At 34.4% G+C, this 15,883-nt stretch overlaps 1 protein-coding gene across 1 annotated transcript; it reads right to left on the reverse strand.

Annotated features, from left to right (window-relative positions):
* Positions 1-143: 143 nt before the first annotated feature.
* LOC119081405 (atrial natriuretic peptide receptor 1) lies at positions 144-15,784 on the reverse strand. The gene is made up of 32 exons (XM_037190299.1): positions 15,365-15,784; positions 15,165-15,276; positions 14,450-14,615; positions 11,276-11,350; positions 6,756-6,912; positions 6,179-6,298; positions 6,005-6,114; positions 5,633-5,715; positions 5,455-5,560; positions 5,106-5,241; positions 4,446-4,472; positions 4,281-4,374; positions 4,164-4,216; positions 4,037-4,099; positions 3,780-3,858; positions 3,580-3,700; positions 3,304-3,447; positions 2,835-2,913; positions 2,719-2,778; positions 2,577-2,659; positions 2,363-2,525; positions 2,229-2,297; positions 2,130-2,177; positions 2,030-2,071; positions 1,803-1,971; positions 1,584-1,730; positions 1,400-1,517; positions 1,277-1,305; positions 1,153-1,217; positions 940-1,095; positions 785-883; positions 144-725 (listed from the first exon to the last, which is right to left on the reverse strand). The coding sequence occupies exons 1-32, from the start codon at positions 15,612-15,614 to the stop codon at positions 499-501; spliced, it is 3,450 nt and encodes a 1,149-aa protein (XP_037046194.1). The 5' UTR covers positions 15,615-15,784; the 3' UTR covers positions 144-498.
* Between the last annotated feature and the right edge of the window lie 99 nt (positions 15,785-15,883).

A 15,883-nucleotide genomic window follows, 5' to 3' on the forward strand; every position in this document is an offset into this window, starting at 1 on the left:
ATGGGTACATCACTATACATTGGTACCCTGGAAACAATATCTTCTAGCTACGGTCCTGGTAAAGTGTTCAATATTTGCTACTGTTGTGATAAAAGATTGTTTACAAATTTAGATATCATTTAAACAAAGATGGTGTGCATGTTTGAATTAATGTATTGTTCCTTCAAAAAATACTCATTTTCCATTTACATAGACTTTAATTTTCTAATTTACACAAAATTGGTTCCCATCCATTTGACTAGATGCTTATCAATATCTCATACCAACATATATATCATATAATATGCTAGCTACCCCGTTCCAGACGACTATATCATTTGTTATCCACAGCTGCGACAAAAAAAGCGATGAAGTCTGGGCTTACACATACTAAATCTAATGCAGCGATAAGACTTTACATCAATCTGCTGAAAATGCTTAAAACGAAACCTAGTAACAGACTCAATATAATTATACCGTAGATATGCCGTCTGTGAAAGGTTAAACTACTCAATATAGTTATTTCCCGATAGCCGGAAAGAATAATGTAAATGGCGCCTCAGCCTCACTGTGATACGTTTTCAATGGAGTCGGCGGCCTAGGGTCCTGTTCCGTACAATTTAGTAGCCAGTATGTCGTAACAACACCTTTACCTTTCAGTTCAACATCGCCACGTAACTCTAGCCTGAACGTGCCAAATTTGTCCAAAATTTCTTTGGCAGCATCTGATACATGGATCTTGAGAGCTGAAAAATTCGTCATATTGTGACAAAAGTGTCTTGTGAAATGCGATAAATTCTGTTACGGATTCCAGTTGACTCAAGCCGTGAAGCTGTGTTGACTGTATCACCGAACAAACAATAGTGTGGCATACGCACTCCGACTACTCCTGCACATACACTTCCTGTAACAAAATCGTCAAATTTCGGATCTGCAGCTATTGGTAATGTCGCATCAAACCTGAATGAATTCCGATTCGTATGCGCAATTGATAGTCCGGTTTGTGTTTGATTGTAAAACATCGAACAGCTTCTAAAATTGATAATGCCATCAATCCGATTTCCTTTGCATGATCATGTCCATTTCGCTCTGGTAGACCTGATACAACCATGTAGGCTAGAATGTTTTCTCTTAATGAATTTCAATCCGCTTAGTAAATGAGAACGGACTTACCGTCGCCTATTGTCTCAACCTTATAGACATCATATGATCCAATTATTCTATCAAACGTGCTGTACCTTTAAATGATCAAGGTGAGCAAATAGTTTGCTTATACTAACGGTTACATTCTACTTACAAATCGTTCAAAAAGTCTACAACTTCCATCTGTACCCAAGAAATTAAAAATTGAGTCAACAGAATTTGTATGTTTTGTAGATTAATTAAGTTTTAAATTTATGGAGCAATAAGGTTTGCTTACCGGACGACTTTGAGCACACAGTGCGGTGAAACCAACTATGTCGCTAAAATATATTGTAACGCACTCAAATTGTTCTGGTTGAACCATTTCTCCAGCTAGCAATTGGGTTGCAACGGGACTATACGGTTAAGATTAATTAATTACCCACCGATTCTCAATTATTTTAAATTTTAGATTAAGCTACCGTGGAAGAACTTGATAAAGTAACTCTTCAGTTTTACGCTTTTCCATACTTAATTGTTCAGTCTTTTCCTCAACCAAACTTTCTAAATTGTTTGCATACTGTTCCATCCGACGTAGCAAGTCGTCCATTAGATTTTCGCAAAATCCTCTGAAACACAAATATTGTGGTCAGACGTCAGAAAAAGGAAAAATCAGTGTTGCAGTCAAAATTAGTTCTTACTTCATAATACCACGCATAGTACTTCGAATTGTTACGAACGCTGGTCGATCATCTGGATTATCTGCCCAACATTTTTCCATTAAATCTAACACATCCGGCGGACAATCTCGTTGACCAATAAATGGTCGAAATGGTGTGGCTTCATGAGCTTCTACTCGGTCTAGAATAGCTGGAAGATAAAATTTTCAAACTTTCCGCTTCATTATGTAGCATCCAAATAAATCAACCTTTTGAATCTAGGTACTGTCTGGCTGTTTCGTATGGTCCTCCTATAAAAATTCGAACAATCAGGCCGCTTTTTTTCCTAAAAATTGAAGGGCAACTCACCGCGAACAACAATTTCTTCCAAAATTATGGCAAATGAGTACACATCACCTGCGGAAATACTAATGAGTTTTGGCATTATATTGAAGACACAAAACATACCCTTTTGTGAAGCTGGCGTACCTGGTATAATGGTCATCGGTAGAAGTTCTGGAGCTACCCATAAAAGTTCTGAGAAACAGTTTTTGAGTGTAAGCCAATCTAACGAAAATCGGTTTGTTGAATTCCAAACTTACTGTTAAAGAAATTTTGATCTTTTATGAACTCTGACGGTGTGGTCAACGTACGCAATCCGAAATCCGATATTTTCAATACAAATCTGCCGTCGATGAGACAATTACAAGATCGTAATTTTCCATGCACGGAAACATCGGAAACATTGTGTAGATATGCCATGCCCTAATCGAAACAATCTCAGTTTGTTCATCAGAAAAAAGGGACTTTAATTACCTTAACTATGTCATGAATCAAAGACATCCGAAAATTCCAATCCAATTGAATGGCCTCGTTTTCCAGCACATCTTTTAAGCTTCCTAAACGGAAGATATGAGTATTAGCTAGAGCAAAATACTGCTTTAAATTACACTTTTACCTTTTGGGCAATATTCTGTTAAAATGAGAACAGTCGGTCGAGGTAGGTCGATGCAGGCGCCTAAGTAAAATATGGAATAAAATGTTTTTCTTAGAAAGGCGGCATAATGTACATACCAACAAATCGTACGGTGTTTTCATGACTAACATCCCTTGCCTGTTTAATTTCCCATAATAACGTTGATGTAATGTCCACCTGTTACCAAAGAAAAAGTTGTTTTTGCTAAGTTGGTTGTAAGATATAGTATGCATGGAAGTTCCATGATGGAACCGATATTAAACAGCAGACGTTACTTTGAACAAAAGAAGTAGCAGATGTAAAAGGTTAAGATAAAATATCTCCCCCCAACGGGTGACTTAATAACGCAACGACACAATCGCAAATAGGGTCAACGATTTACTTTATAATTAGGTCATTTAACCAATATATATTGACAAAGATGTCAGCCATTCCTAATTGGAAAAAAATACACACACACACGAATTGTTATCCTAGCGTAATCTCCAATAAATACACTTCACAGCTTCATCTTGCTAATAGAACGAAACTCTTAACTCTAACAACAACAACATCGACATAAAATACCTTCTTTTTCGCAATTTTTTTTATTGCTACCCGTTCCCCTTTGTAAATTCCAATGGTGGTAAACACTTGAGTGGGTGGCAAAGATGTACAGCTTCCGATCGATGCTCTACCTGAACCAACACCAAACTGTTGTAAAGAAAAACTCTACAAATGTATAAAAAAAGAAAAGAAAATTCAAACATCACCATAAACTTTCGATGTCGTTGGATCAAAGTAAATGTTTTATGATTCAATGAATAAAAATTTATGATCATTTGTAAAACACGATTATATTACCTCAACATTTAACTTTTGAAGACCCATTTTACTACCGTATAAACGACCCACTTCTAACAGAACCTCATCGGGGCGTACTCGCCACGACATGTTATTCAACTCGTTGTTGAGTTTCATTTGCCTTTACGATGGGGAAAAATAATATTAAAAAATTTATAAGAAACACCCACATTCGTCGGACACAGTTGGTAGTAACTTACTTGCACATTAAATATGTCACAAGACCACCAAATGCTAAAAATATTATGAATGCAACCGCACCATAGAGAAAAATCGCTTCTGTACCGTTCATAATTTAACAGGTTGAGCAGCATGAAAGTAAATATGGGAGGTCAAAATTCGGTTGAGAAGAAAAATCATCTTCATGAAATATTCATTTAAAGTATGTCTGATTCTGATGTCTCAACAATACAAAAGTTTTAGGGGAAAAAAAACTTAGTCGAAACGATGTTATTACCTTGTCCATGACATTCTGGTAAATTTCCCATAAAACCACATTTTGGTCTATCTGGTGGAGGTCCTGTTGAGACAAAATCATTTACATTTTTCTAAGAAAATCGTAAACAAAACCTCCATCATATTACCTTGTCTACCCCCTGGCCAATGTATTTTCTTTCCTTTAACTGGTGAGTAGCGTCTGTTCAACATAAATTAAAATTGCTTAGCATGCAAAACAAAGGTAAAATTAAATGCACGCAAACCTATGTAATCCGTAGTAATGAGCAACGACTTCAAATCGTCCAGTAATTGGGTCCAAATCAATTATTGAATAATCAGCATCACGATCACCATTGTCTTTGGAGATGAACGTATTTGATTGTTAATTAAATTCAAAAGCTAATTTAATTCAAATACTACTAATATACCGTCAATTCGGACATGTCCAGTAATTCCTTCAAAGGTATGCGTTGAAGTAATTATGTGAATGAGATTATTTTCTTAAATTGCTACAAATGTACAACGCACTTCAAGCAAAAGTGCTTCTAATGACAACTGCCAAATAGAGTAATATTTTGTATGAAAATTGGTTTCAAATTTTTTACAGTACCAAAAATCGTTCGATAAACAGTTTCAGTACTCTATTTAGAGTACCACTCATGCTTGAAGTGCGTTGATCCGAGTCAAGGATGATCCTAGGCTAAGAAATATTTCTACGAAAACACCGAAGAATCTGTAAGTTTCAAATAATGGTGACCCAATACGACATGCAACTCTGGATATAATCTTTTAACTGCTAGGACTTGAGGGGCACTAACTTTCAAAATTTAATAGCCTAAATATGCATCCCTGTTCAACATTGAATAGCCTCAAGGACACAAATGTTGTAACAAAATTATGAAACATAGGTACGCTACCTCGAATCGATATAATTAAAGAAAAGTTTCATCCGCTTTTCGTATAATGATGAAAGAAGTACCCATATAATATTCTTACACATTCAAAGTTAAGCTTCTGCCGTCAATTCATTTACAAATACATTAATAACCGAAAATATATAACACAAAAAAGCACCAAGTAAAACTCACCATGAAAATCTCGGTTCCACATTTTCCTTGTCATACTTATACCGTCTGTTATATCATTTCCTTCTGTTAAAGTTTCGTTAAGTACCAAACCGAGTAAATACACTCCATCGTAAAAATTACCAATAAAACAGTTCACCTGTAAGCGGTGTGAGAATGAAATTAATTCAACAGGTGTAATTAATCATCGATGGTAAATCAAGGTTTTTGGCTATACATTTCCAAAATAAATCTTGTGATTGTTTATATCGACAAAAGAAATTATTTCATAAAACCTCTCTAGTGTTGTTGTCGACCCTCTTTGCTACAACAATGAAAAATAATATAATCGCTTGACACAACCATGAATTACCTCTTCATTTTCGCTAAACGTATAATTATAGTCAGTTAAGGCACGTTCCTTTACTTGTTCAGCAAAATCTTGAAATTTCGGACTCGTTGGCTGTAGCAGAGAAACTCTGCAAATAATTACAGTGTGCACAGTGGGTAACACAATTCATTCGTAAAAGCTAAATAAAGCTAATAATCACCTTAACAGGGATTCGTAAGCTGTTCTGGCTTTATGATCATCGGCGTCTCCAATTTTCCAACCATGGTCACCCCAGTATGAACTCTGTTTATAAAAAATATATATTTTTATATCTACGTAACCTCTACCGTCATATGTATGCTGCGTATAATCTATTTTCATAATAAAAACTTTGTAAGTTGATCCTTCAAGGATATTCAACTCCATGGTTTATAGAAAAATTTTAAACATAAAATATACACAACGTCTGAGGGTTTAGTTAATAAATTAGAAGTTTAAGAAAAAGAGAAAAAGATTTTGTTGGTATACTTCATGGAAAGACATCACCTGTGCATACCCAGATAAATAGTTACGAAATTATGTTTTGGATTACCTGAAAGATTTCCACATCAAAAAACGTCCAATCGCCCTTCGTCATACCTAAATCATGTGCAGCTAGCATAAATTTTCTTACCAAAAGGCCACGTACGGATAGTATTACCACTTCAATCAAAAATGGGAAATATTGATCAAAAATTAATCAAGTTTTTAATTAATGTCTAATTACCTCTAGCATACATACTAGCGTCCTTCAAATAATTATCGTAATTTTCCTCTTCGTTTCCATTTAGCTCACGCACAAAACTGAGAAGTCCCTCCTGTTTTAATCCGTATTCCAAGTTTTTTCCTAAGGAAATTGATGTGATAATTTACCAACAGAAATTCGGTCGACAGTTCGTAACCAGATTTGGTACAAGTTAAAATTTGAATAACTTTTACAGAATGCAAAAGAGCAATTTATTAACTTTATAACGAAAATGTAGTGAATTATTCTATCTCCATTATGTGCTAAATGTCGGTGTGTATGTAAGTCATTTAACGATTATAATTAAAAGGCTCGGCTTTTATGTAATTCCTCATTAAATTAGCTATTTACACCAGAGTATTGCTCGTGGTAGATAATAAACTCGGTCAAACTGGCCACTTGACGGTATTGGATTCGACTCTGAATAATGATACACCGGGAGCGATAAATTTACACTCTGTGTGTTACTACTGTCTGCGTTCAACATTTTTCAATATTCATTTTATGGTGATAACTGCCTGACAATATTAAAATTACTTGCAAAATTGTGGATACTTACCAACAGTTAATGAAAATAAATCGGACCGATCCAATAGCAATGCTATATGTTTCCAGCCGAATTCACGAAATATACTTGCGAAAACTAATTTCAATCTGCATTGACAGTATGACATTCGTGTTAGAGTTGGATATTTGGATTTGTCTTTGAACATACCCTGAAAATTCAGATAAGGAAAAATACGATGAAAATTCTTACTATGGAATGTTCATGCTCTCATTCTGTAAAGTTTAAAGTTTTCAATTTATCCTTAAAAGTTTTCACAGTATTCTATTTAAAAATTCTCCAACTGACACAACTAGTTGATCACATTGGATATTATGAAATCAGGAGGATGTTCGTTCCTCTTTTCCTTTTAACGTAGTTACTCTATATAGCACCACATACCATTAGGTAGGGTGGATCGATTTATTTCTGAATTCTGATTTATTTACAAGTAAACTTTTACTTATCATAATATTGAATGGAAAATCAACGCACTCCACCCTATTACACACTGCACCTTTTATGCAAATTAATTGACTACCTTGCCGGTTGACAGATTTTATACATCAACTCTGTTCGGTCATGGACACAAAATAAAGACAATTGTTTTCCATCATTAAACCGGGAAATCGGAATGTAAGAACAGATTAAATTAAACCTCAAGTAAATTGTTTGTATTTTAAACTGATTGGATTCCATTCGAAATTGATTTACTTTATTTCGTTCCAACATTATATAGACAGCTCTATGTTGGCACAGGTGAAATACAAGTTTAAGGATAATAAAATGTAGCAACAAACATTTAGAAGGCTGCTGACGACGTAAAATATATAAAGCTTTAACTGTTCGCAATCAATTGTGTACGGTTGTGTTGAAAGGAAAGGGAAGAGAACTGCAATAAACGTTTACAACTGAAACTTGATACCTTTGGAAATGAAAATGAAGTCGGTATCATAAACTATTTGGTGCTTTCGTTAAGGTAACTTAATACTTATTTGATTAATCTTTTAGAAACGGCAAGCATATCATTAGAGCAGTTATCGAATCTATTACTTGATTTTATTTCAATATTTTCGGCAGACTAAAACATGAAATATTTTCCTTCATTTGCGCTGGTAACATGAATTTTGCTGTATAAGGCGAGGTTATCACAAGTTCATTACTTATTTTTGTCATCGTTGTCGATATAGTTGTCCTTGATCAAAATCTACAAATCTAAAACCTAATAAAGTACTTTGCTCTCGATGTCATAAAGAACCATTACGTATAGTAGTAAGATTCTCATTTGTTACAAACGTCACTTTTACGCACTAGTGCGTAAGCATATGAAAATCCATTCATGCTCTACTTTTTTCGCACTACTGTACATAAACATAGTTTTTACATTTCAAATGAAATTATCTGAAAGCTATATGACAATCGTCAGTACCTTCATTTCATTTGATGTTAAATATGCATGAAATACTCTGCCCTTATCATGTGTCACACGTAGCCCAAGTTACATCCGTACAGATTTCTTCGCCATTATTATTATGTGAGAAAAGAAATATTGAGACACGAATTCCAATTATACCTTTTCAATGTTGGTGGGATATAAAAACCAGATGACAAGAAATATGTGTTCACTCTTACGACTACTCATACAATATACATTTGGTATAGAAATATGTATTAAAGAGATGAAAATTCAAGTATATGGAATGCAATACGCCCTTAAACGGCTGACTGCCAGCAACAGATCGGACAACTGTGAACACAATTTTTTATTCAAGAAAACAGGATGAACTTGCGAGTTTACATTGACAGACTTTTTCCGGTGTTATAAATTTGAGTGATTTTTTTTATGAACCGTGCAACTGAGGAGTAGATTGTGAAGAATTATAATCTTTTATCAACGGTAAGTGCATGAATACATAATCATTGAACCTGGTAACTTCTGGTGTTTGTACAATTTTTCGCTTTTAACACAAAATATTTTACGTTGAGAAACAAGAGAAATTCGACTTGTGCACCAACTTCTGTACAGAAGACGGTCAAAGATATCATGTTATACACATTCTTTTTAAATGAATTTGTGAGAAATAGCGTCAAGTAAGTATGTTTTCACAGTTTTGAGTAGCATAAATCATAATAAATTCAGAAAATCAGACATCTTCCGCGAAAATGTATTTCTCCATTTCTCCAGCGAATAAACAAATACATTCATAATATCAAAGAAAATATGGCGAAAAAAAAGTTTGGATGAATTATGATCTCGAACTTATATATATGCGTATATCTAATCGACGACGACGCAAGCTTCAATATTTTTTCTCGCATATGCTAATATTAGTTATTTATCCTTTAAACAACGCAGGTTAATATGTTTGAACTCAATATTTTACATTGTTTTTTCAATTGAATTAAATTTTGAAATTACTTTCTCTCAACTCTATTTTCTTTTGTGAGTTAAATCTGTTCAATATGTCTTGTGATATTGTACGGAAGCTTTGCATTTTTTTATTGATTAGAAAACACCGACTCCCGCTAGGCATGTTTGAAAGCACAACGCAATGATAATTTTTACTTAATTCATTTATACGTATCGAGTTCTATGTAATGAGTTCTCGCAGTTGGATGGTTGTCATAAAGAAATAGTACATTACTATGTACTTTGATGTCTCGTATCCAGATGAGTAAAAGCATCCGAGGACTTCAGTCCGAGGTAATTTTACTCATCGTGATAGGAGATATCAAATTATTTCCTGAGTGTAGTATAGTGCTTTACGTGTTACGGCATGTTTAATTTTCATTTACATTGCCTAATCACGTAAAATATTGTACTTACGAGGTTCCTAGTTGTGTATTTGACCAGTGGAGAATACACCCCACTTATCAAACACAAAACTTGGAATCTCGAGAAGTAATATACTATTACCTTACGAGCGAGGTAAAGAGTTTTCCCTAGGGAAACTCCACTTTATCTCCCTAGTAAGGTAATAAATATTATGCACGTATGACAAGGCGGTCGAGGCTTGCCGAGACGGCTTGTCATACGTGCATATTCTTTTTTATCGCATAAGCGAAAACGAGACAACAAGATATGCGAATGACACTTTGACAATTTACAGAAGTATAATGTTTGTTTACATATCCTAGGTGAATAATTTTTTCGGGGAATCACACCGCGTATGCGATAAAAGCTTATTACCATTACAGATGGTTGAATGAAGCGTAAATTACATCTTTGAATTTCACCCTTTCGACAAATCTCTTAAGACGAATACAACAGGATGTCGAAACTGATATTATTCAGATACCATCCATTCGTATTGATAGTCGGCCTGAACGGCGAACATTATTACTTGATGGTAAACATTATACTTATGCGGTAACCATCAACATCAATTTTTCTTTTTACAAAAATATCGTAAATGGTGAATGGTCCCCGGAACTGAACCCATGTCTCAGATCAAATTTTCTATTTCATTATAAATTCATGAGATAACACGCACATATTTGTGAATTGGCCAGACTGTGTAGCAAAACATGTTGTGTGAGTACATTATTTATATAATGTCAAGCGTAGCAAAATATTGAGTTCAAGAGGAACGATGTGCTGTTACTGGTGAAAATGTAAATATGAGATATTATACAGTTGAAAAATATGCAGAAAAATATTTTTTATGGACTTCAAAGTGTCAAAGATTCTTATTATATTGAGGCAAGATCGATTTTGTTTACTGGAAATTTTAAAGGTATAAACTTTTTCAAAGAATCAAATAAAGGTCGCATAATGTTCTCGGCGAGGTTTTGTCATCATAAACGTTTCTATTTTGATTAAATTTCCCTGAAAATAAGCGATTGGTATTGTCTTGTCATGTCAAATCAAATCTGTTGAAAATTCAGTTTGGTAAATTGTCCCGTTTTTCTTTCAATTTTATTTGATTTCAGTAAAAAAATTACATTTTCCTTTGTAGCTACATGATTTTACCCTCTAGTTACATGTGTACGTAGGCAACTAAATAATCGTCTAGGTCGAATCAATTATATTCTTACAGTTGATTGACTTCATGTATAACTGAAATGACTTCTTTTATATAGCTGTTACGGTTGAAAGGAAAGGGTGATCCACATACTTAAATATTATGAATTATTTCAACTACTATGATATTTCACATTAGTGGTACGGCCTTGATAGTTTACAGATCAGTAGATGAACCTTTCTCATCATCTGTTATCGACGACGGCACCAAATGCTATGCCAAACGAACCGGAAGATTTTATTTCAATATACTAAAAGTATGTTCTCAATCTGTTTTATTCAAATCAAGTAGTAGATTCGAAAACTGCCATATGTAAATGGTCAATTTTATAATATTACGTTACATTTACCAAATGGCAAGCATTTCTTTAAAATTATTTTTGAGAATTTTCGTAACTGTACACTCGAGTTAATCTTAACATCTTTACCAGAAATTTTAGCTGATTAAATTCATATTTTGTACTTTACTCCACAGAATGGTTATCTTATCATAAAATGTTTCATAACTTACCGAGCTTTCATTTTTCCATTTATGAATGCGGCCCAAAATGCCAGATGTTACAGAGAGTTCACCCTCTGATGGTGGCTGTATGCAATAGAATTTAGAGAGAGCGATATTATATCTTATTTAATTCATAAAATTAATAAACAATAATTAGCACCACTATTGCCTGATTGATCTCGAATTATAATTAACTTAGTAAGAAGAATACTAGGCCCCACCTTTTGGGAGGGTCAGAGCCCTTGACTGACAATTTTTTCAATATATTTTTAATCAATTTCATTTTATTTTCCGTTGTTAATCTTCCGAAACATCACAAATAACGGATATAAAACATTCGCTTGAGTACAAGTTCTTTGGAAAACCACTTTTTCTGTTCTCTATTTGCTTGTAAATTTGCGGCCAGATTTTTAATCAACAATACAAAAATAGACAAAGACTCGTGTGAATTACGGTCCTCGCTGCGCTCTGCCCGCAAACGTCCCACTCGTATAAGTCGTCTATTATTCAGTTTTATAGTCTTATTGTTAACGTTAAACAAAAGTAAAAGATGCGAATTTGGAACGATTAGAGGACTCTTTCACTTTGGTACAATATAAAATAGTACGATAGACGTTCTTCCCTTACACTTATGTACAAAAAGGAAGCCCCCCGGTAATTTCTACATTCACAAAACCTTTAATCATGAAAAAAAAATAGCACGACTCGTGCGAATTACGGCCCTCGCTTCGCTCTGGCCGCAAACTTCACACTCGTGGGAGTTTTAAAGTTTTCTGTATGATTGTTTTTTAATGTCATTCCATACATTTGAATAACGATTCAGAAATTGGTTTTTCATAAAATTTTATAAATATTTTATGTCATGGCTAGAAAACCATCATGCGTGATAGCTGACTTTCACCTGACTGTCCCTGACTATAGCCAACTATAACCGTGATAGCTGACTATCACCGTGATAGCTGACTATCACCGTGATAGCTGACTATCACCGTGATAGCTGACTATCACCGTGATAGCTGACTATCACCGTGATAGCTGACTATCACCGTGATAGCTGACTATCACCGTGATAGCTGACTATCACCGTGATAGCTGACTATCACCGTGATAGCTGACTATCACCGTGATAGCTGACTATCACCGTGATAGCTGACTATCACCGTGATAGCTGACTATCACCGTGATAGCTGACTATCACCGTGATAGCTGACTGTCACCGTGATAGCTGACTGTCACCGTGATAGCTGACTATCACCGTGATAGCTGACTGTCACCGTGATAGCTGACTGTCACCGTGATAGCTGACTATCACCGTGATAGCTGACTATCACCGTGATAGCTGACTATCACCTCACCGTGATAGCTGACTATCACCGTGATAGCTGACTATCACCGTGATAGCTGACTATCACCGTGATAGCTGACTATCACCGTGATAGCTGACTATCACCGTGATAGCTGACTATCACCGTGATAGCTGACTATCACCGTGATAGCTGACTATCACCGTGATAGCTGACTATCGCTGACTATAGCCAACTATCACCGTGATAGCTGACTATCATGCATGCGTGATAGCTGGATATAACTAACCGACAAAATCAAATTCCATCAAAGTAATCTTTTTCGGTTGATTGAATTTTCCAACAGTGGAAAATACTGTTTTTCTGGAATAACTTTCAGATCCTTAATCCCACATAGCCCATCTTCGAACTTAACCTCAGGAATTGATATCTGCGTCGATTAAAAAAATAAAATTGGTAATTGGTTGATAATTACTCAAGTTATCGTGTATACAAGCAAAATATTGGGACAAACAATTCCGTTTTTCATAACATTTCATACAACCTTTGGTATACAAACATTCTAGGGTATTTTCCGGCATAAGACCCTGACTTACAGTCTTTGGTAATTTATATCAAAAAAAGGACTTTTCCATAGTTTACTCGAGTATATATCACATCACATACGTAATATAATCATACAGAAAAACTGTCATACTATACATTAGAAATGATTCAGTTTATTATCATTTTTCGTCATATTTTTTCTTTCTGCTTTTTTTTCTCCAGACTTTCATTTTGATTCGGTCGGAATGTGTGGCATGATTTTATGTGCTTACGATACATTGGGTAATTTAATGTTTGCGCTATGATTATGAATGAAGACATTTTCTGTCGCACACCAAGAATATATCAATTAAAAGATTATGTATGGCATCCCTAGTGTGTGTATGAATATATATGGGCAAAGTTATTATCCTATTAACGGATTATCATAAAATCATTTTATTTTAATAATTGAATTTTTGTTGAATAAAGTCAATATTTGGCTAAGAGTACATGAATGTGGTATGTGGACATTGGAGTTTATATGGATTGTAGAAACTTTTTTTTTAAATTAGATTGGTTTTCATTTAACAAGCTTGTATAATCGTTAAGGTCTACCCTAACATGTTACATTTCTCAAACTCTCTGAAATATGTGACATCGTATTGATCTATAATGAACGATCGATCGAAAGATCTTCTCCTCCAAATACTAACTCAGTGTCAAGCAATAATCAATTTAAATTCTACGAACTAAACTAAATATTGCCTGAAACGCAATATACTTCATTTACTGAGACACTTGAATATTTAATAATACGGTTTTGAATTGTGCTCTATACCAAGACCAGAATAAACTTATAAAAATGCATTCGACATTGAATCAGTAAGGATGACATGAAACATACAAAACAAAAAAGACCAATAACAAACATAAAATGCAAACATCCCTCCCTGCCTCATATATACACTATATACACACACCGTTTTGCTGCATATACCATAAATGCTATATGGAAAACAACAAAGAAAAACGAAGAAAATCCATTTAATTAAATCAAACCATTATCAGTCATTATTTATATAGACGGAAGTTACAAAGTACCAGATGAGAGAATGAGTATTTGAATTAATATTAGATATACAATTCACCATCCCTCTAATGATTACGTCTAAAATATTTCTATGTAGAATTTATATGAACTGGAACAGGGTCGGTAAATTAATACGAATAATGATTGACTTGATTTAATAGTTATGGACTACATAAGTATATAAACAAATGATAATGATGAGTGTGATGATGAACGGACAATAAGTAATGAAAATGGTGAATTAACATTTTTCATATATACCTGATCGCCCATCCCGGTGATTATCGGAACGTTCCAATACGCTGCTAACCTAGCCACCGGTTCCAAAGCAAATGCACAACTCGGTCCAATGAACGCAATGACTTCATCACGAAAGTGCATATCTCCTGCCAAGCCCGGTGCTGTGGCCCCCGAACAACTTGGATAACTTCGAAGCAAAAGGGGAAAAAAACGTAAATTGTGCATACAAAAACGGGTTTTATTTCGCTGTGAATCAAAATTTAATGAATTCCTCTGTCTGTAGAAAATTCTACAAAGTGTATGTATAGTAGAAAGTGTGTAAGCTACAATCATAATTTCCAAACGATTGCATTTCAAATTAAAACTTTAGCAGAAGGCATTATCATTTAAATCTAATTCAATGAAAGAAATAACGAAAAAAAAGCACAAGAATAATAATTGCTTTCGACAATTATGTAGACTCGTACGAAATTTTGGTCAAGCATTTAAGAAAAAAGTTCGTTGAATTATAAACAACCCCAATTCGCTATTCATTCACCTTTGGCTAAATGAATGTTGTTTGTCATGACCAGTTTTAACCAGAATTTAGTTGCGGGTGGGGTGGTACATGAATTAAGAGTATAGTTTGGAAATTTGGAGAAATGATGACCTAAATGCTTGAGCTATCACTAGTTTTGCAGCAGACGACGTGAACATGCCCTAATGTCGCGGGTCTAAAATTAGTAACAAAACTTACCTCCCCTGGACTTTCCTCAGTCGAATACGGTGTTTTTTCAAGAACTCTTCATTGACTCGTTCCAAGGCCAAGTCAACAGCTGGACCACATCTTTCCAAATCAAACGGTGAGTCTTTAATAAAACATTTTGTCGTTCAATCGTACATGGTATGTACTTAAATAAAGAGCGATAAAATCGAATCGAATTCAACAATATTTACCCAAATGTGATGCCATCAGCACTCCCACATTGTAATACTTGAATTCCTTTTCGTTTGCCAGAATCATAGATCGTTTGCTATTACTACGATTGAATTGGAATTTTGTATCAAATCGAACGCGTCGATTGTATGTGTGATAAGTGAAATTTTGGTAATCATAATCGTCGTATAAACCCAATTTGGTTGCAGTCACACACCATCCACTCAATAATATGCTGAATATCACAGCATCGCTTCGAAATTTGTACATTTTTTATTTGCCTTTCTTTTATGTAAAAATAATTTTATGTTGATTCGAGCACTTGTAGAAAGAAAGGATCCGTTTTTATGTTATTTTTTTACGTATATACTTTCAGTGCAGATATGGTTAAAAACACTTTCTTTTACGATATATTTATTGTTATCATATTCTGGCTACGAATTTCATTGACTGTGCACACAAATCGTATAAATTATTAAGTATTTTATATTGGCATTGCAGCATATAGCGTAGCATATTATACAATTATAGTATAGTAA

The sequence above is a fragment of the Bradysia coprophila genome, unplaced genomic scaffold, assembly GCF_014529535.1.
Source record: "Bradysia coprophila strain Holo2 unplaced genomic scaffold, BU_Bcop_v1 contig_358, whole genome shotgun sequence".
Taxonomy (NCBI): Eukaryota; Metazoa; Arthropoda; class Insecta; order Diptera; family Sciaridae; genus Bradysia; species Bradysia coprophila.

What these genes read in the sequence shown, in the direction of transcription:
- LOC119081405 (XM_037190299.1), bottom strand. Translation starts at nt 15,614, where the DNA reads ATGTACAAATTTCGAAGCGATGCTGTGATATTCAGCATATTATTGAGT. An exon ending in CTTTATCAAGTTCTTCCACG is followed by an intron (nt 1,518 to 1,583) that starts GTAGCTTAATCT and finishes TTAACCGTATAG; the next exon opens with TCCCGTTGCAACCCAATTGC. An exon ending in ACGAATCGGAATTCATTCAG is followed by an intron (nt 884 to 939) that starts GTTTGATGCGAC and finishes ATTTTGTTACAG; the next exon opens with GAAGTGTATGTGCAGGAGTA.